Here is a 20,805-nt window from a genome sequence, read left to right on the forward strand (position 1 = left end):
AGCGCGAGCATGAATGGTAGTGCCACTAGTAGACTAAGGAATAAAAGGGCAAGGTTTCTCATCGCACCAATGCAGGCATCTTGTCTAGCAAACGCAAAATGTCCCATATATTTTAGCATTGTCAGTCTAGAAAACAATGATATTGAGTAGATAGGAGAGGAATGAGTCGGGGAGGTGAGGTGATGCTCAACAAAATTCGGATGTTGGGGTCTAACGCTAATGTTTCCAAGACTAATTATTAAGGGGGCGATAAACAGGAGTGGCCGTAGCCAAGTAGCTTATAGGTCGGGAAAGGAGGCAACAGCTGACCGCTCAGGAAGCAATTGCAATGGATCCAACACAACAAAACACGAGGTTGCAAAATCATATTAAGGACATCACTGACCCGGCTGCCTGTATCATGGTAATGAATGTGAGGCACCAAAAGTCCTTCTTCCCCAGCAAGGTGACGAAGCCGCCCAGAAGGACGACCGTTGACCATGTAAGCGCCAGGTAGCCTAAGCCCGTTACGGCCATCAAAATGTACGCCTTCAATATCGCCAACCTGTTGAGCATGGTGTGCCACTTTGGCAGGCTAGATCCGCCGTTCCTCCTAGGCGGTCCGGCGCTGTCAGCCATCCTCCTCGATCGACTATTATCCTTAGCCTAGCTAGCTCCTGAAAGGCGCACTGCTTCTGCTTGTTGCTTCTTGCTAGATGCAATGAAGCCGCAGGATGAATGGGGTCGATGCCTCAATGGCCTTGGACTAAGAGAGACGAGATAGATGATGGCAGTAGCTCTTTGGTAGCTCTTAATCAGACCCTAGCTTTTATTGTCGATACGTTTCCTGCGAAAGCATGTCTTGTAAGAGACATAACAACTCCGTGAGGAGAGAAAGCAGTGGCGGAGCTTGAATAGGAATGTAGAGGAGGCCGGGCTACAAGAAACTTGCAAAGTTTAGTGATTTGTTTTGTTATGTAAGTGATAAAATAAGTTGCTTCTATTAGAATTTTGTAAAACAAGAAGGGACCATAGCCCCATGGCCCCTTTGGTCTCAAGGAAGCTCCGTCATTGGGAGAAAGAGAAGAATCAGATGATGTTTCATGCGAAAGCATGTCTTGTATGAGACTCACAACTCCGTGAGGAGAAAGAGCAGAATCAGACGATGGGTTAACCCGGCGTCCATCAAGGCAGAAATCTGATCAGCTACGTTATTGGGTTGCTGGACTCTTGCTCACGGGAAGACTACCTTTCGGGTGCAAGGAGCGAGACCTTTATTAAGCAGGGGCAAGATGTAGCGTCACTGCTTCTTCCGTCGAGGCCAAAGATTCAGAAGTTCATCGGCACTGTGGGGTGGAGAAGCAACTCGGACAATAACAGAGAGATCAGAGAGCTCGCAGCGAGGATCATTGCGGATCTTGCCTGCGACATCCATCTAGCCCAGTTCCCTGGCGCGATACGGTGCATATGGTCCCTGCTCGAGGCCACCCCGCCGTATTGCAACGACAAAAAAGGAACTCGTCATCTGTCGCCCCAAAGTGAAATTCCAGTGTTTGTTTGCAGACAACTAAGATCCGTGATGAAACTTGGCTCCAAGGCGACAACCTGGAAGCAGAACAATGCAAAGAGCAAAGGGAATTGAAAGAGCAAAGGCAAAGAGGGTGATGGACCGCAAGGTGATTTACAGCAGAAGAACGTGGGTGGATCCATCGATGACATGGAAGGAGGTCCTTGCAATAAGCTGATCCTGCTGGGCTTGGCAACTCTCGAGAGTCTCGCATGCAACCAACACAACTGCAGGGACATATGCAGCACGCAAAGTATACTCACCAAGCTCATGGCGCCAATGTACTCTCACAAGCTAATCCAAGATCTCGACGAGAGTGATTGGGCCATGGTAGTAAACATATCTCTGACAGTAGTGCACCGGCTCATCCATGCTCCTGCGTGGACTGGCAGATCAAAGTTACGCCGTGAAATCTCTTCTAACGAGCAAGCAGTGAGCAACCTGGAGAGGATTCTTGATCAGGGCAACGCAGCTGGACAGGAGCTGCAGGTGCAAGCCATGAGATCCTGACAGAGCTGGCCATGGATTTGTCTTTCGACCTCAAAATAGAGAATCTCATCAAGAATAAGGTGAAAGTCTTCCTAGCTGACGAACAATCACCTGCAACCATGTTAAACCCGCTCAAAGCCACGGCAGGTAGAACGCTTGCATCGCTGTCAACCAACAGTGAGACCAACTCTGCCTTCATCGGGAAACAATATGGTGACATAGTTGCATGTCTCACTGAATTACGTGGTGCTAAGAAGAACATAGTTCCCGTCTCACTGAATTACTTGATGCTAAGACCAACATAATATACAAAACAAAAGCTGCATAGATCTTAAAGAATTTGTGTACTCACGTCACATTGCACCAAGAACAAGTGAGGGAAATCTTGCTGCCAAAGGTAAGAGTATAATAACTGTTTAAGTGATTCAAACATATCCAGCTGCACAACATATCAAACTGTCGGGTTTACTTGAGCCATTGCCAGTTCCATCTGAGGCCTAGAGCACGATGTGCTTGGACTTCATTGAGGGGCTGCCCAAATCAAATAGTAACGATGTGATCATTGTTGTTATCGACAAAGTCACCAAGTATGGTCACTTTATCCCCCTCTCCCGCCCTAGCACCGCTATGCAGGTCGCTCAATTGTTTCTGAATCACATCTATAAACTGCACAGGCTTCCAAATTCTATCATCTCTGATTAGGACAGAGTTTTTACAAGACATTTGTAGCAGGAGCTATTCAAATTGACTGATACTCAATTGTTGATGAGTTCTTCTTATCACCCCCACAGGAGCTATTCAAATTGACTAATACTCAATTGTTGATGAGTTCTTCTTATCACCCCCAGACCGACAGTTAAGCCGAGCGTCTCAACCGATGTCTAGAGGCCTTCTTACGCTGCACCGCGCACTCCTGTCCACACAATTGGAGTAAGTGGCTCCCTCCCGCTGAGTTTTGGTATAACACCGCTTACCATTCTTCCCTGGGTCGTACTCCGTTCAAGATGCTCTATGGTCACTTCCTCACCACTTAGGTATTGTGAATCCGCAAGATTGTGCGGTGCCTAACTTGGATGCTTGGCTCAAGGAGTGCCACTTGCTCACCCACCTCATTCAACAATAGCTGATGCGTGCCCAACAACACATGAAGCATCATGCTGATACTTATCGCAACGAGCGTCAATTTCAATTTGGGGGTCTGGTTTATCTGAAATTGCAGCTCCACGTTCAATCTTCTGTGGCTTCTCGCAGCAATCACAAGCTTTCCTTCCAAATCTATGGACCGTTTGCAGTGCTGCAGCGTGTGGGCAAGGTGGCTTACAAGCTCGGTCTTCTGGAGCACTCTCAGATTCATCCTATCATCCAGTCTCAGTTGAAGCGACATGTCCCGCCTCAAGCTCAGGTGAGCACCGATCTTTCTTCAGTTTGCACTGATCCGACGCAGCTCCTTCTTCCAATCTGTGTTCCGGACCATGCCTTGATGCCCCATGGCGCTGCTACCGCTCACCGCGTGCTGACACAGTGGACTCACTTGGCCACCTGGGAGGATGAAGCAGACCTCCGGTGCCGTTTCCCGCATGCTCCGGCTTGGGGTCAAGCCGCGTGTCCTAAGTGGCGGGGATTGTCAGGTATCCGTGCCCAGCATGGCGCGCGTGTGTGCTGAGCTATGTATGTTCGAGTGAGCCCCGGCGGCTGGTTTGCGTTTGAGTCAGGTTGGGTTGTGTTGGCCCGGTGGCTGTGTGTGGTGTGCGGCCCATTGGCCCAAGTAATGAGACGGGTTAAAAGGCCCACGGTTAGAGAGATCAGACTCAGACAAGAACGATGAAGGAACATTATTCTCTCTGAGTTCTTCTTCCTCTCGACATCTTCTTCTCTGCTCTGCTCAATCTCTCCGATCCCGCTCACTGATGGTATAATTGCTCTCGCTGGCGAGTTTGGCCGACGGGTACGCGACAAATAGCCACCAATGATAAAATCTATATAATCTGAATGGTTGTTTTCACTGACTTGCGATCGGCATAGAATAACGTTCACCTATACCTGTGTGAATCATTTTTGTTTTCTTGCTAGCATGCAGGGCCTTCTCTTTCCTCTGGGTACAGGGCTTGAATAGACACTGGAGCAATTTTTGGTGAATTTAACACAGGGATCCCATTTCGTTAGGGTTATCTAATTTGATATGAGAATCAGCTTGCGTGCATCTCACAATGCAGATGCCAGAACAAGTTTTCATTTAAAAAAAAACCTAATAATTTAATATGATGGGGGATACATAAATCGTCCATCCAATTCACAGGGAAAAGATCCACAAGATCCCTATGAAAAATCCCCTACAAGCAGAGTGAGCAAGGGGGAGAGAGTGATACGTGCCAATGGGGGACCGGGATGGCATGGTTGTGCCGGAGCTCGAGACTGAAGTCGCCGGCGCTGGCGAAGCGGAGACATCCCCTCGCAGAGCCGCACCGTCTCGCGGACGGTGTTGGGGCAGAACGATCGATTGATTTGAGGGCTTAGGCTTGGCTTAGTAGGGTTACCACTGTTTGGTTTCGGTGCCCATCGCTCACAAGGCATAGTACGCTTTTTGAGGTCCGAAAAGCGCATTTCGTCTCTCAAAACCGAGGCAATAGCTGTTTTTAACCTCAAACACAAAGCCATAGGCTAATCTTCCGTCGATATAGCCCTAAACAGCTGCGCTATATCTTCAATAGCTAGTAGTTGAGAGCTCCACTATCCTGCATATGGTACTCATAAGCCAATAAGAAAAAAGGTCAATCTTGAAATTCAGCTTCGCTATAAGGCCTAAAAGCCTTTCTTATATGACTGATATGAGAAAACCTAGCAAGATACCATATTTTGCTCTTTTTTCAACGCTGCAACACTTATGTTGCTTGCTGATTAAGTACTTCTTGTAAGAATATTATGACTTATATTATTACATTATATTTAGTATGTACTATTTCTTAATATTTTTTTCAAACGTGAAATATATTATGTAAAAATCTTATATTTTTTATTAGTTAATACTAAAACACGACGAAGGATATATAGCTCCTTCGATAGCTAACAATAGCTTCTGTAGCGTTACTTGGACCGTGCCGCAAAAGCCACGAAAAGCTTCACAATCAGCAAGAAATTTGAATAGCTCTTCTTCCGAGTTAGTGGATGGGGGGGGAGGATCACTAACTTAAAAATCTATATTAACTGTCACTTCGAACGTATCAGTAATATAAAATCTGTTACTAATGAGTATATATTAGTGACCGGTCTAGATCTGACTCATCACTTATGATTGTACATCCGTGATAGGTCAAGTTCAGACCCATCATTAATAATTGTACATCAGTGACGGATGTGTTTAAAAATAAAAAAGGAATTTTTTTCGCACTCGACGAACAAATCCCCGCCCCCTCCCCTCGCGGTTTCTGTGGTCGCTTTCACTCGAACCACACCCCGTGCATTTTCTGGGATTTGAACCGGCGACCTCCGTCTCACGCGAAGCTTCCTTACCATATCACCTCGTAGTCTTACCTGATGAAAATGTCAAAATTTATTCTTTTGACCTTTTCTGCTCAAATATTTGGACGATTATTTTGGCATCGATATGGATTTAAATGAAAAAGTTATCAACTACAAAGTTATAGATCTCATCAAATTCTATAATGTTTATATAAAGTTTATCTCCATCCGACTCCGTATGAAAAAATTTATGTCCAATCCATATAGTGTTAATAAAACAGCCATAACTTTTGCATACGGAGTCCGATTTCGACGTTCAATCTCTATTTTCGAAGCTAATAAGGAGGCGCATTCGAAAGAAACCCATATTTACACCTGTACCTTTCTTAACTAAAAAAAGGCTCGAAAGATCCTCGACAGGATCTCTGAAGTTTTTGATCGAAAATTAACCTTCTTCAATTTATCTGAAATTTTTTGAAGACATAGTGCTATATCTGAAAGTTAGTATTCCACAGACGTTTCATCAATTCAAGTTGTCAAACTTACGACCAAAATCTTTGAATTTGTAGTTTTCAACTTCGTGGCCTTATGTGTGGTTTTTTCAATCATTCATAGTAGTTTTACACTAGATTCAGCAATTTAGTTTGTGATCAAGTGTTTTGTTTCCTTCAACAGTGTTTAGACATTTATTTGTTCATCTATATAGCTTCAAATAAAAAAGTGATCAACTATAAAGTTGTAGATCCCATCGAAAGCTATAATTTTCATATAAAGTATGTCTTCATCCAACCCCGTATGAAAAAGTTATGAATTTCTGAAATGAGCTGTATTTAATCATCACTAATATGTTCTTCCGACCAATTATAACCCGTCACTAATGTGCGTTCTTCTGACCAATTATCCTCATAGAAGTGCTCGAGATCCGACCAATCATTAGTGATAGGTCATAACTATAATCCATTACTAATGTGTTCTTCCGAACAGTTATCCTCGTAGAAGTGTTCGAGATCCGACCAGTCATTAGTGACGGATGATAATTTTTACATTAGTGTCTGTCACTAATAAGTGATCATTGCACTATACAGTCCAAAGACTATTTTTGTGATATGTGTCATCGTTACTCATCACTAATGTGACCTGTCATTAGTGACAAGTTTTGATCAGATCCTAACCCGAGGTCATATTAGAAACAAATCGTCATTAGACCTGTCACTAATATAACATTAGTGACGGTTTCTTAGCGACCGTCACTAATTTAATGTCTCCTATATTGATTTATATTGATTTCTTACTTAGTGCGTTGAAGAGCCTGGATCCCTTGACCCATTCCATCCCAGTCCGACTCAGAGGAAGATTTTAGGGGCTATAATCTAGAACTTACCCGTGATTTATTATCTGTGAATTTAGGTTGCTGATCTATCTAAGAAAAAAATGGTTGTCCAGTGTATTTGCTCTAAAATGAACTGTTTCTACTATAATTCTTGGTATTTGAGACCTTTAATTTTCTATGAACAATGTGTCGGTGACTCCGATCCATGGTCCATACACCCATCCTCAGAATCGTGGATCCGCCGCACTGTCCCAAAAAAAACAGTGAGTCATACTAGTACTTTACCATTTGCATGGATAAGAGCTGGTTAACCCGGAAATCACCAACAAAATTTATAACCAGCTCTTTCCTCTGCAAATGACCCATTATAAAAGTTCTGCAGGACAAACTAAATACATTTTTACTACACTTCAACAAGTACATGGATTATGCTAATATATGAAATTTAGGCTCATTCTTTTTAACATCAGCATTGATTTTATTCTAGCGAAAAATATAACATGAATCGCAGGGCCTGTCATTGGGTCCTTCAAAGCACCGTCGAGCTGCCAAAGTAGCCAGGTCAACATGTAAACCAACCCTGTCTGACCCCATTTCCATAGAAAGAGACGACAAAGCCACATACAAAAGAAATTGCAGCAACCCATGTAGCTGACCCATAATCCTGAGTGCCTGTCACCATGTTATCTGGAGCACTGTTAACATCCAGATCAGGATTTCCAGTGATCTCCACTGCCACATGTTGACGAAAAGATGGAAGGGTTCCAGAGAGATCATTATAGGAAAGCTGCAACACCGTCAAGCTTTGCAAAGCACCTAGTGAGGATGGTATGGGACCAGACAAGCTATTGTAAGACAGATCAAGAACCTCCAAACCAGATAATATGCTGATATTTGAAGGGATGGATCCACTGATATGGTTGTGACTCAGATTGAGAAGTGTGCTCAAGCTGGTCGGCATAGTGGGTATGGTACCGGTCAGCTCGTTGCTCCCAAGATTGAGTTCGATGAGACTCTGCATCGAACTGATTGACGTTGGAATGGTGCCAGTGATTCTGTTGCCTTGCAAATTCAAGGTAGAAAGCTTCGTTAACCGAAACATTCTCTGTGGTACCTCTCCATCGAATGAGTTATGGCTAAGGTTCAGTATACCCAAGTTTGACATACCAGAAAGTGTATCAGTTATATGCCCGTCAAGATTGTTCATTTGGAGTTTCAGAACAACCAGGCTATAAAGATTTCCGAACTCATCGGGGATAGGACCTTGCAACTCATTTGATGCCAGATTCAAGAGACCCAGCTTCTTGCATTTGCCAACCTGCCAGGGTATACCCCCCATCAAGTAGTTGTCCTGCAACTCAAGATAAAACATGTTTGAGGCGTCACCAATTGATTCCGGGATGCTCCCACTAAGCATGTTCCCTCCAAGCTCAAGGCAATAGAGGTTTTGAGAGAAGACCGTAGGAATGCGCCCTTCTAGCATGTTGCTGGTGATATAAAAGCTCTCCAAACCGGGAGCCAACAACATATCCGAAGGTATCTCACCACTGAGCCTATTGTAACTCAAATCTAATTTTTCAGATGTTTGGTGATTCCAATTGGTATGGAGCCACTAAAATTGTTCTGACTTGCAGCAAATCGAGACAATGTCTTGACATTCGACAGGCTCCTCGGTACCGTGCCACTCAAACAAGTACCAGATAGGAGCAAAGTATGGAGCTTTGGGAGCTTCAAAAACTCATCTGGGACGTTACCAGTTAGATTGTTCTGGCTGAGATCCAAATGAGTAAAATTTCCATGCTTTGGGATGGAAAAAAAGTTGACAGGAAATGATAGCACAGTTCTTCTTTGGGATGATCTTTGGTCTGGAATTGTTCCTCAACAAACATATCCGGAGCTTTTTTCTTTTGCTAAAAATTCCAGCATTACTCTACAAGCGGCAAGCCTGCTGAGTCATCTTTCAGAAGCTTTTAATATTCCTCTCTCGGTTCAAGCTTATGTGCAATTTCAAAAATTTGAATACCAAGTACAAAGTTTACCTAGATGTTACAAGCTAGATGGTCGGCCACCTGCCGACTAGCGTTAGTCTGTCTAGACGGTTTAGATGTTTTGTACTGTAGCAGAAAATGTGGAAAAAATAGGTACATGTTCCATACTTCCATACTATATTTTTCGAGTGAGATTTGAGGCATACCATCCAGAGGCAGAAATGCAATTTCAATCTTCCATTGTGTCCTCAAATCAATTGAGTCCTCATCAATCAATTCATTAATCATCAAACACTGACGCCAATCAAATCCGGAGTATTCGTAATCTATAAAAAAGGATGGAGACGCTGAAAAAATGATGGAAAAGATTCAAGCTCAGGTGGATATAATAGAGAAGAATATAGATTTTTCTGCAAAGAAATGTTCCGGTACCAAGTGTTGTTCCAAGATTTATCAAAAATCATGGGGAAATTTATCGATGACTTGTGAACTTGAGAAGAGGTAATGTGATATTATGATCTGAACTTTAGTCTTGCCATCATTGCTAGCAAGAGCGGTGGTTAGTTAAGCTGTTGTGGTTGCTAGTATTGATAACTTTGTTTGTAGACTGTGTTTTTGTATTGTTTCCTAGTCATTCACCATCAACTCTTTGCATCCAGAAAAAGCCCCGGGTCCTAACGGGTTTATCGGACTTTTTTATAGAAAATGTTGGGAAATAATCAAGGAAGATTTAATGGAGGCAATTCAGTGCTTCTATCGGCTAGGATCGGACAAGTTCCATTTGGTAAACACGGCTAACATTGCCCTCCTCCCAAAAAAGCTGGATGCGGTGGCGGTCTCTGTTTCCGTCCAATAAGTTTGATTAGCAGTCTGGCAAAAATCATCACCAAAACTCTTGCAAACCGGCTTGGATCACTTCTGGACGATCTTGTTCAGAGAGGCCAAAGTGCCTTCATAAAGAAAAGATCCATCCATGATAATTTTCTCTATGTGCAAAATGTGATCAAGGATCTCCACAAGAACAAGCAACCGGCATTATTCATCAAACTCGACATCTCAAAAGCTTTTGATTCGATAAGTTGGCCATATTTGCTTGATATGCTTCACCATCTTGGTTTCGGGCAAAAATGGAGAGACTGGATCTCTTTTCTTTTGGCCACCTCCTCCTCTCAGATTCTACTGAATGGCACTCTGGGCAAACCATTCAAGCATGCTCGGGGTTTAAGGCAAGGTGACCCGCTATCACCGATGCTCTTCATCCTTGCCATAGACTCGCTCCAAAAAATCATCTCGCGGGCCTCACATCAAAACATCTTAAAGCCAATGTTACTTGGATTGGCTAAGTTCAGATGCTCGTTGTATGCTAACGATGCAGCCATTTTTGCTAACCCAGACAGGGAGGAGTTGCAAGCACTTCAACAAATCCTTCAGGCTTTCGGACAGTGCTCAGGGTTGGTGACTAACCTGGTCAAAACCGAGGTGTATCCTATCAGATGCAATGATTTTCCATTGCAATCAATACTCTGGGATTTTCCTGGAAAGATTGAGGAATTTCCATGCAAATACTTAGGCTTACCTCTCCACACAAGACGGTTTCGCAAGGTGGATTTACAACCAATCATTGACAAAATCAGCAACAAACTTCCTGGCTGGCAAGGAAGTTTTTTCTCCCTTGCAGGCCGAGATACCCTAGTCAAGTCCATCCTCTCATCCCAACCAATTTATCATCTTACCGTTCTACCCTTATAGAAGTGGCTGCAAAGGAAAATTGACAGAATTAGAAGGAGCTTTCTATGGAAAGGTGAAGTACCTGAAAACGTGAACGGGGGGCATTGTCTTGTGAATTGGAAGACAGTCACAAAGCCAAAAAATCTAGGCGGTTTGGGTACCTTGGAACTGGAAAAATTCGCAATAGCCCTGCGACTTTGTTGGCTTTGGTTTGATTGGCAAGACCAAGATCGTCCTTGGAAAGGTATGCCAGTACCATGTAATGCAACAGACAGGGCCTTTTTCAACGCGTCGACCTTAGTGTCGGTTGGAAATGGGGAGAAGGCCTCTTTTTGGTTATCTAGCTGGTTGAATGGAAGGGCTCCTCGCAACATTGCGCCTCTCATCTTTCAAAAATCATTGAGGAAAAAATTCAATGTCAAAGTTGGCCTTACACAGCACAGATGGCTGCGTTACATCCAATGTCTCGAAACAGAAGAGGAAATTCAACAATTAATTGCCCTATGGAGTCTAGTGCGAAACTTTGTCCTGTGCCCCGATTCTCAAGACTCCATCTCATGGAAGTGGACGGTAAATGGACAATATTCCACTAAAAGTGCCTATGAGATTCAGTTTGTGGGATGCATAAGGAGAATGAGTATGAAGAAAATCTGGAATGCTAAAGCTGAGCAAAAGAGCAAAATGTTTGCTTGGATCCTTTTGCAAAACAAAATACTGACAGCCGACAATTTGGCAAAAAGAAGTTGGCCGCATAATCAAACATGCCAATTATGTGATCAAGAATATGAGACAGTAGTGCATTTGTGCAAAGATTGTGTCTACACAAAGGAAGTTTGGATGCATCTTTCGGTTTGGTTGCATCTTCAGAACCTGCCTTCTTTCAGTCAGTTCAGAACTATCTCAGGTTGGTGGAGAGCTTCTTCAAATGCAATTGAGCGGGAGCTGAGGCGAGATTTTAATGGAATTGTGATTACCTTTTGGTGGTACATCTGGAAAGAAAGGAATCGAAGAATGTTCCAAAGTAGAAAAGAAGAAGCCCTCCAGATTGCACTTTCAATCAAAGAGCATTCTGATGAATTCTTCTTAACCCGGCCTTCGGTCCTTTAGTTGTGTTGTCTGGGTGGCTCCTCTTTCACCCTCCCCTGTGTATTTTTCCTTTGGGTTGACAGGGTGTGTGGTATTTAGAAAGGAGCGGGTTTGTGTTTCTGGCCGCCATGTCTCAGGGAGGGAGCCGGTTTGTGTTTTTGGCTCTGAATTCAGCTAGCTTGTAGCTCTGTCCGCGGCCAGAAACGAGATTTCTCTTGTTTTCTCTGCTCTTTTGGATTCCTCTTTTTGTTCTCTTTTTACTCCTAGTCTAATAAAATCGGCAGTCCTCCTGCCGCCCTTCTAAAAAAAATTCACCTCTTTTTTGTTTTTTTTATTCAAACCAGTTGGTCAATCTGTTCATGGTACTGTTGAATACAAGGAAAGGAAATCAATTTCCGCCTCATGTGCTGCGCGTTAGTCTGACATTTGTTATTTTGAGGTCTTTATGTGATTTTATTTTATGCAATGTCATTATTGTAAGACTCTTTCTAGAAGGCTGTTTTCCAGCCGTTCAACTTTGGGATACAAGTATACAACCCAGCATCTGGCGTGTGCACACTCCGCGATCCACCACCATGAACTCATACGGTCTCATTTACCTGGAAACTGGATACCCTTGAATATAAAGGTAACGTGCTAATTTGTTCAGAAGACTTATGAGGATTTACATCTTGTTGGACTTGTAAGGTATCCATGGATATGCTTGTCCGGTTATGTGGCAATAAGTCTGAATCATTGAATTTCAGAGCCAAAGTTGGATGTTTACTGCCATAAGGTGGTTTTACTCATGACTTGTACAGCGGCACTGCTTAAAAGTATGCAATTCTATCACCATTTTGACAACTATGCACCGTAGACCTCTTGACACTTTAATCTTGGTGCTGTCACAGCTGTATATAAATGTCATTTCTCGATTGGAAAGGCTATTTAGACTGAAAGGAACCTCTTGACTTAGTTTCATATGTCTCAGCTAACCAATTTGTTTCTTTTTTCTAGCTGATTGTAAGATCAAGGCATTAATCTGAGTTGCTTTTTCTTCTGTTCTGTTGCGTATATGCCACAAACATTTGCCATAATATCTCAGAATCATGTTCTTGATTGCCATAAAATAACCAGTTAGTTTGTTACAAGGTTCCTATCGTATCTGCTCTCAAGAACTGCCCCAATTGAAAATACTATGATTTCTCCCAACCACTCTCATGACACCAGAATTTCTGTTCAGTCCTTTCTGTTGCATGTTGCTGTGACAGTGAGCCTGTGACTGACCTGTGAAAGAGTAGCTATTGGTTGAAGCGTTTCTACCTCCATGGAGGCCGCCGATTGCATGTTAATATAGGCCGGTCAAAGCACGGCAAGTTTACAGGCGTAACACGTTCGGTCAGAGCGAATCCGATCAGATGCAACCATACAAAGATTTTCCTCGATACTTTCTATATCTCTAAACACAGCTGATCGGATTTCATCTATATCTCACGCACCGAACCTCTCTCCCAAACTCTAATACAACTTTATCTCTAACATCCCCCTCAATCATAACTTATCTAAGTTAAAGATTGTGTTTAAATTCTTTCAGACTTCGGGCTGATAGAGGTTTGGTAAAATCATCTACAATTTGATCTCCTGTTGGAACAAACTGAATGTCTAGCAACTCGTTCTCTGACAAAATAATAGTCCACTTCTATGTATTTTGTTCTTGCATGAAACACATGATTTGCGGAAAGATAAGTAACACCAATGTTATCACACCATAGACGAGCAGCTCAAGGAGATTTCATACCTAGTTCATCAAGTAATGTTTGAACCCATATAATTTCTGTTGTTGCATTAGCCAACACTTTATATTCAGCTTCTGTACTAGATCTTGATATTGTTGCCCGCTTTCGTGCAGTCCATGATATAAGATTTGCTCCAAGAAACACAGCAAAACCTCCAATGGACCTTCTATCATCTAAACATCCGGCCCAATCTGCATTAGAAAAGGCACTCACAAGCATAGAAGGTGACTGATTGATTTTCAATCCCACACCTGGAGTATACCTCAAGTATCTCATAATTCTCTTAACTGTTGTCCAATGCAGAGTAGTAGGAGAGTGTAAATACTGACACACTTTATTAACCGGAAACGCAATGTCTGGTCGTGTTAATGTCAAATATTGTAGAGCTCCAACAATACTTCTATATTGTGTTGCATCTTTAGGTCCCAGTGCTTCTCCATCATAGGCTGATAATTTCTCTGTAGTTGAAAGTGGTGTAACAACTGGTTTGCAATTCATCATTCCTACATGTTTCAATAGATCCATAGTATACTTTTCTTGTGTCAACAAAATACTTTCACATACCTTGTTTACCTCAATTCCCAAGAAATAATGCAGATTACCCAGATCTTTGAGAGTAAACTCAGCTTGAAGACCTCAAAGTAATGCCATTGTAGCGTCTTGTGATGACCTTCAACAATTATATCATCAACATATATTAACAAGAATATAGTGGCATTGCCTTTACTATAAAAGAACAGAGAAGTATCGGCCTTGGATGGATGAAAACCCAAATCTTGCAGTTTTATACTCAATCGAGAGTACCACGCTCTAGGTCTTATTTTAAACCATATAAAACTTTCTCTAACTTACATACGTGATGTGGCATAGACTTATCTTCGTAACCTAGAAGTTGCTTCGTGACCACATCATCCTCTAGAACACTACAAAGAAACGTGTTTTGCATATCTAACTGGTGAAAGCTCCACCCTTAGGACACTGCCATAGAAAGCACTAACCTGATAGTAGCAGCTTTAACAACAGGACTGAAAGTATCCTCATAATCAATACCATAGTGTTGCTTAAATCCTTTTGCAACCAGTTTGGTCTTATACCTGTCAATAGTACCATTGGCCTTACGCTTGATTTTATAAACCCATTTACCATCAATAACATTTCTCCCCTTGGCTGATGGGACTAAATGCCAAGTTTATAAAATACGGTCATAAACTCATACGGTCTCATTTACCTGGAAACTGGATACCCTTGAATATAAAGGTAACGTGCTAATTTGTTCAGAAGACTTATGAGGATTTACATCTTGTTGGACTTGTAAGGTATCCATGGATATGCTTGTCCGGTAATGTGGCAATAAGTCTGAATCATTGAATTTCAGAGCCAAAGTTGGATGTTTACTGCCATAAGGTGGTTTTACTCATGACTTGTACAGCGGCACTGCTTAAAAGTATGCAATTCTATCACCATTTTGACAACTATGCACCGTAGACCTTTTGACACTTTAATCTTGGTGCTGTCACAGCTGTATATAAATGTCATTTCTCGATTGGAAAGGCTATTCAGACTGAAAGGAACCTCTTGACTTAGTTTCATATGTCTCAGCTAACCAATTAGTTTCTTTTTTCTAGCTGATTGTAAGATCAAGGCATTTATCTGAGTTGCTTTTCTTCTGTTAATTAGTTTCTTTTTTCTCACTGATTGTAAGATCAAGGCTGTCACACCCGGTTTTTCAAAAGAATAACCAAGTGCATTCCACATGTATGTCAGGATCAGTTTTATCATACATGCGGTGACATTGTCAGTGATATACAGTTCTATATCGAACAAAATAACTTTATTGAAACAATTACCAGAGTTTTGAATAGCAGCGGAAGAACTTGAGAAAACTCCAACGAAATCTTTAGGGCACACCACAGGCAATCGACTAGGGGCAACGCAACCTAAGACGCTTCGTCTTCCTTGTAGTCTTCAGCTTTCTTGATCTCTATGTAGTTTTCTCCAACTGAGCAAAATTTATTATTGAAAACAGCAAGTGTGAGTACATATCGTACTCCGCAAGTGTAGGAAAATATGACATGAGGACTTAAGTCAAGAAAAAGGTTAGACACTGGTTTACTGTACTAAGCAACCTTAACCTATAACTCTCAGAATCAGGCATCCTATTTACTAAGTATGAAGACACAACTTAAACAAGAAGAATAGCTCATCGGATTCTATCCGACTACCAAACTCACCAGATATTCCGTATGTGACTACCATAACTCACCAGATAATCCCATTACCTGGTTACCCGACCATCCATACCATAACCCTGATCCTAACTAATCAAGAAGAAGTCCAAGCCGCTCTTAACCGTGAGCACGGCTGATCGATCAGTTTCATTACTCTGCAGAGTTTGCACACTTTACCCATGAGTCGTGATTCCCGTTTTGCTTCACACTTCCGGGGTGTAGAGCCAGGGTCTCACTACAAGGCTTTTACAAAGCGCCTCCAAGTCTATATGCACCCACTAAGGTTTCACCGCTAACAGTGATTCTATCCACTGCTGAGGCCCCTCTTGTACCACTTAACCGTCCACTGGTGCGTACAGAATATGAAGGGCAACTAATTAATTGAACAGATCATACCCATATAAGCCTCGTGGTTGCGCTATTCAACCGGGTTACAGGCTTCAAGAACCGGTCCTTAGGACCTCACACAGGAACAAACACATTCCCATCGTGCGGCACAACACATGCGCCTTCATGCACCATCCACATAATAACCATCCTGTTAGGATCTCTATTCCATGTTGCTACAAAAGATTATCATACACAATTCATGTTGCATAATCGTTAGTCAAGTTTAACTTATAACCCAACCAGGACAACGACTAGCATATCTGCCATTTTCTTCTCATGACTCATCAATGGCGACAAGGATATTCAGACAAAAGCTAGTAAACCCTATTCATAGGTTTCCAATTTAGACAAGCATGCAATGAAGGATAAAGAACTAACATAAATTCCTTAAAAAAAATATGTGCAAGATGTTCGAGGACACTTGCCTTCTCCGAAGTGTTGCTCAGTGTTGTCGAAATCTTGATCTTGAATATTCTAGAACGTCTCTAGGACATGATCATATACACGCGGAGAGAACAACACACTAAGAGAAAGCGCAAAATGAAGCTAACACAATAAACAAACGCGAAGGCGGGCTTTATTACGATTTTTAAAAGATCTGAGCGCAAGAATCGCCCAAATCGGAGTTATGACGCAAAAGCTACGGCTAAACGAATTTTTAAACAGCTGAAAACGATGAAAATTATTTTTTTGGAATTATACCTAATTTTTAAAAGGCTTAAAACATTTATTTATTTTTTTCTAGAATCAAAACTAATTTTATTTACAACAAAACACATTAAAAGCATTTATTTTACTAAATAAAACATATTTAAAACATTATTAGAATTATAGATTTTCTTAACTATTTTCCAAAAATGAAAACATTTATTTGAATCATTAAAACTATTTTTAGAATTAAAACTAGATTAAAAGCCTATTAAAAACGTTTATTTAAAATATAAACTATTTTCTAGAATTTTCCATTAAAAGAAAACCTATTTTCGGATTAAATCTATTTTGTGAATTATTTTTCTAAAGGAAATTCCGAATTACTACGTAAGCGCTGACGTCACGGTTGACCAGGTTGCTGACTCAGCTCTGATCGACTGACTGGACTGCCACGTCGGACAAAATCACCCACGTGGCGCGCTGACATGGCGGCTGACAAGGCTCACATAAACCCAGTCGTCAAAAAGGACACATGACGCGATCTAATTGGCTAGCGAAGGGGTATTTTGCAATCTAATCATAGCCGTTGCTGCAAGATCGGACGGCTCACCTTGAGTCTTCTTCCTCTGGGCAATGTGACTGGAGGAGTGGGGCTCGGTGCAGCGGCACTCGGCCGGAAAGTCGCCGGAGTTGAGCTCTGGTGGTCGATCTTCGACAGCAAGCAGCAAAACGCGGAGAGGGAATGACGGTGAACCCATTTGAGGGGCAAGTTCGTATCGGGGCGGTCTCCAACGGCTCGGTGATGGCGGCGACCATCGGGGATGGATCGGTGGCAGCGTGAAGGCGCTCTACGGGAGGAAACTCGATGAGATTTGGGGCTTTGGGTGCGGTGTGGTGAGAGGAGGCCCGACCGAGGGTTTGATTTGGATTATATAGACGCGGGTGGTAGTTGCCAAGACATGGGGGTGGGAAGCAGCAGTTTCGGCGGAGTGGGCGGAGCGGGAGCGGGGGGTTAAGGATGAAGAGCGGGCTTCACGTGGGAGAGAGAGAGGGCAGAAAAACAGGCGTCACAAATGCATTTATCTGAATTGCTTTTCTTCTGTTCTGTCGCGTAGGTACCGCAAACATTTGCCATAATATCTCAGAATCATGTTCCTGATTGCCATAAAATAACCAGTTTGTTACAAGGTTCCTATCGTATCTGCTCTCAAGAACTGCCCCAACTGAAAATTCTATGATTTCTCCCAACAACTCTCATGACACTAGAATTTCTCTTCAGTACTTTCTGTTGCATGTTGCTGTGACAGTGTGCCTGTGACTGACCTGAAAGAAGTTGTTACCATCATCTCCTTGCATTGTCAGCCAAGAGTGCCCAAAAAGCATCCCTGCTTCAGCTCCACTCCTGCAGAGTTCTACTCGAGGTTTGAGAGTTTTCTTCAGCTTCTTTTAGGTGGCATGTCATGTTCTTTGCTTGTTGCTGTTGGGAAACTGGTTGCTTGGAAGCTGGTGGCCTCTGGCCAGTGTGCTTTTGAAGTGGAAGCAAAGAAACCAGAGTCACTTGGCTCCATATAATCTTGCAAAGAGCTTGTGCTGCTTGCAGTGTAAACCCTTGAGGAGAAGACGTCCTTGTTGCAGGCTGCTCCGGAATGGCTGCGGCATCTGACCGTGCGGAGGTGGACACCACCCGCCCGTTCCGGTCCGTCAAGGAGGCAGTCGCCGTGTTCGGGGACCGCATCCATGTCGGCGATGGCTACCCCAGGCCCAACGGCAATGCTGTCGCCATGGTCACGCCCAACTCCATTGCCAGTACGAAGCATGAGGCCAGCAGTAGTAGCAGTACCATGACCTTTTCTCCAAACCCAATGGCAGAGGCTGAGGCAGAGATAATGCCAGCCACTGTTCCTATGTACTCCGCGCCGTCCTCGCCGCCGTCGCTCGCGTGGTCGCCTTCGCCGAACAAGGTGTGCAGAGCGCACGGCGACGACCGGTACGACGAGGCGGGGCTCACGATCATGCGCTCCATGAAGAAGCTGGAGGCGGAGGTGGCCGAGACGAGGCAGGAGGTGGCGCAGCTCAGGAAGCGGGGCTCCGAGATGGAGATGGCCGTGGCCAGCCTCAACGCGCAGCTCCACAGGGGCCTCTCGAAGATGGCCGAGATGGAGGCCGACAAGGCGGCGCGGCGCAGCATCGGAGGCGAGACCGACGTGACATCCACGGTCCGGAGCGAGCGGTACTGGGGCGACAAGCTCGGCGCGAGCGAGTACCTGCCCTCGTTCTCGTACGCGCTGAGCCTCGGCGAGATCGACGACGCCGAGCTGATGGGCAGCCGGAGGAGGAAGGCGCAGAAGGTGAAGCCCATCGTGCCGCTCATCGGTGACATCCTCTTCTCCAAGAGGAAGAGCACCAAGGAGAAGGGCGATGGCCTCTACAGTGGTGACCTCTACAGTGTGCTAGGCTAGGCTGATCACTGCCTTGTGTGTGCTCAACTTGTGGCTGCTTGATTGTGTGCAAATTTTTTTCTAGCCCTTGCCTGCTTTTTTCTTCTTTTTCTGAAGGTCTTGTCTGTGTGGCATGTGCAGGGGAGTTTGTGTAAATGTACAGACATGTTGATGTATCTTCAGAACATGAATGAAAAGTGTGTGATTGCAGTAGACTTTTCTGAATGTCTGGCTGGATTTACTTCACAGTGACATTAGGAATGGATATGCAAAACGAAATGCATTCACCATTTTTTGTTAATCTATTAGTAGCCTATTATAGGGTGTCCAAAACTAACTCTATCCACAATTCTCTCTGCACCTCTCCCTCCATTTTTGGTCTGCACATTTTCATTGCTAGCTTCTCTTCTGCCAAGAGCCCAAGATCCACAAAAGGCGAACAACATAACAGAAAAAAAACTTTTTGGCACAATTTTTTTTCCCATAATCCAAGAGCAAGAACAGAAGTGCAGAAGGCGGTTGAAGCCATTGCCATGCACGTCGGCTTGTTGTTCTTGATGCGCGCCTAGGCAGCGTTCCGGTCGTGAGCTGGTCCGACGACGATGCCGCCCAAGCAGGAGGGGGAGGGCCAGAGGCCGCCGGGTGGCAGCGCGTGCCTGTGGCTGGTGACGGCGCTGCTCCTCCTCTGCTTGCTTGCCGGCGGCGCTTGCCTCGCGGCCTACATCGTGCTGTCGCCGCGCGAGGCGCCGGCCTGGATCCCCACCGTCGGCCTGGTGCTAGTCGCGCTCCCCTGGGCGTTCTGGATTGCCACTTGCGCGTACCGGTGCATCGCAGCGCGGGCCGCCGAGCGCAGGATGGCCGCCGTGGCGCCAGCCGCCGGAAGCATGCGCTCGCCGGCCGACGCGCCGGCTCCGGGCTCATGAGCTAATTATAAGATACTTTGACATGTAAATTTTGCAATCAATTACTGACGAAAATATTTTCGCTGTAATGTTAAGAAATCAAGATTGTTGCTAAGATCTTTGACATCGAGACCGTGAGATATGTGTTCAATGATGCTCTTGTTTTGCTTCGCAGCGTTAGGGTCATTGAAGATGCAAACGTCGTGAGGAACAGAACTAAATTTGATCGAGTCAGTCTAAAGATTGATGATGTAAACTGGAGGATGCCGAAATGTGGATGATCTTGGCGTGCTAAACTATAAGGCCCCTGTTCAAAGCTTGGAAAATGCATAGATTTTTCCATGAGCTCCTAGCGGACGCTTCTTTTTCTTTGTGATTCTTTTGAAATTTCTATGAGTTAGAAATCGAGCCTGAGTTGTTACTTGTTAGAGTTGCAGAGAGGAATAGAATCAGTGAAAATGTTCGGATGAATGTCCAAAAACCTGTACAAAATACAAGAGGTACTGAATAGTTTGAAGTTCAATTGTCAGAACTCTCGTTTAGCATAGATGTTACTCTGCCCTCTGTCATCTTCATTGTACAGTTGATGTTGGATTTATTCCTACATCCGAAATTGACGATGAGGGAGCATAATATAAAAGATAGAGGAACCCTCACTTATCAGGCTAGTTTTTTTTTTTATTGAGTTGGTCTATAAGATCTTGGTCATGGTTCCGTTTAGGCCTATGCGTATAGCAGATCCATTGAGAAACTCTTGACGGCATCCCCTTAGTATTATCTGTGGGTAAGGATATTTCT

The 20,805-nt window shown here is 43.7% G+C and overlaps 2 protein-coding genes and 1 pseudogene across 2 annotated transcripts; 2 read left to right on the top strand and 1 right to left on the bottom strand.

Moving 5' to 3' along the window:
• Window positions 1-7,154: 7,154 nt before the first annotated feature.
• Window positions 7,155-10,911, bottom strand: LOC133900259 (LRR receptor-like serine/threonine-protein kinase FLS2; annotated as a pseudogene).
• A 7,365-nt stretch (window positions 10,912-18,276) lies between these two features.
• On the top strand, window positions 18,277-19,310 carry LOC133900819 (uncharacterized). Its single transcript, XM_062342070.1, has one exon. The coding sequence runs from the start codon at window positions 18,314-18,316 to the stop codon at window positions 19,124-19,126; it is 813 nt and encodes a 270-aa protein (XP_062198054.1). The 5' UTR covers window positions 18,277-18,313; the 3' UTR covers window positions 19,127-19,310.
• A 397-nt stretch (window positions 19,311-19,707) lies between these two features.
• Window positions 19,708-20,028, top strand: LOC133900260 (uncharacterized). The gene has a single exon (XM_062341370.1). It carries the CDS (start codon window positions 19,708-19,710, stop codon window positions 20,026-20,028), a length of 321 nt encoding a protein of 106 aa, XP_062197354.1.
• Window positions 20,029-20,805: the final 777 nt, after the last annotated feature.

This window comes from Phragmites australis, chromosome 19 (genome assembly GCF_958298935.1).
Source record: "Phragmites australis chromosome 19, lpPhrAust1.1, whole genome shotgun sequence".
Taxonomy (NCBI): Eukaryota; Viridiplantae; Streptophyta; class Magnoliopsida; order Poales; family Poaceae; genus Phragmites; species Phragmites australis.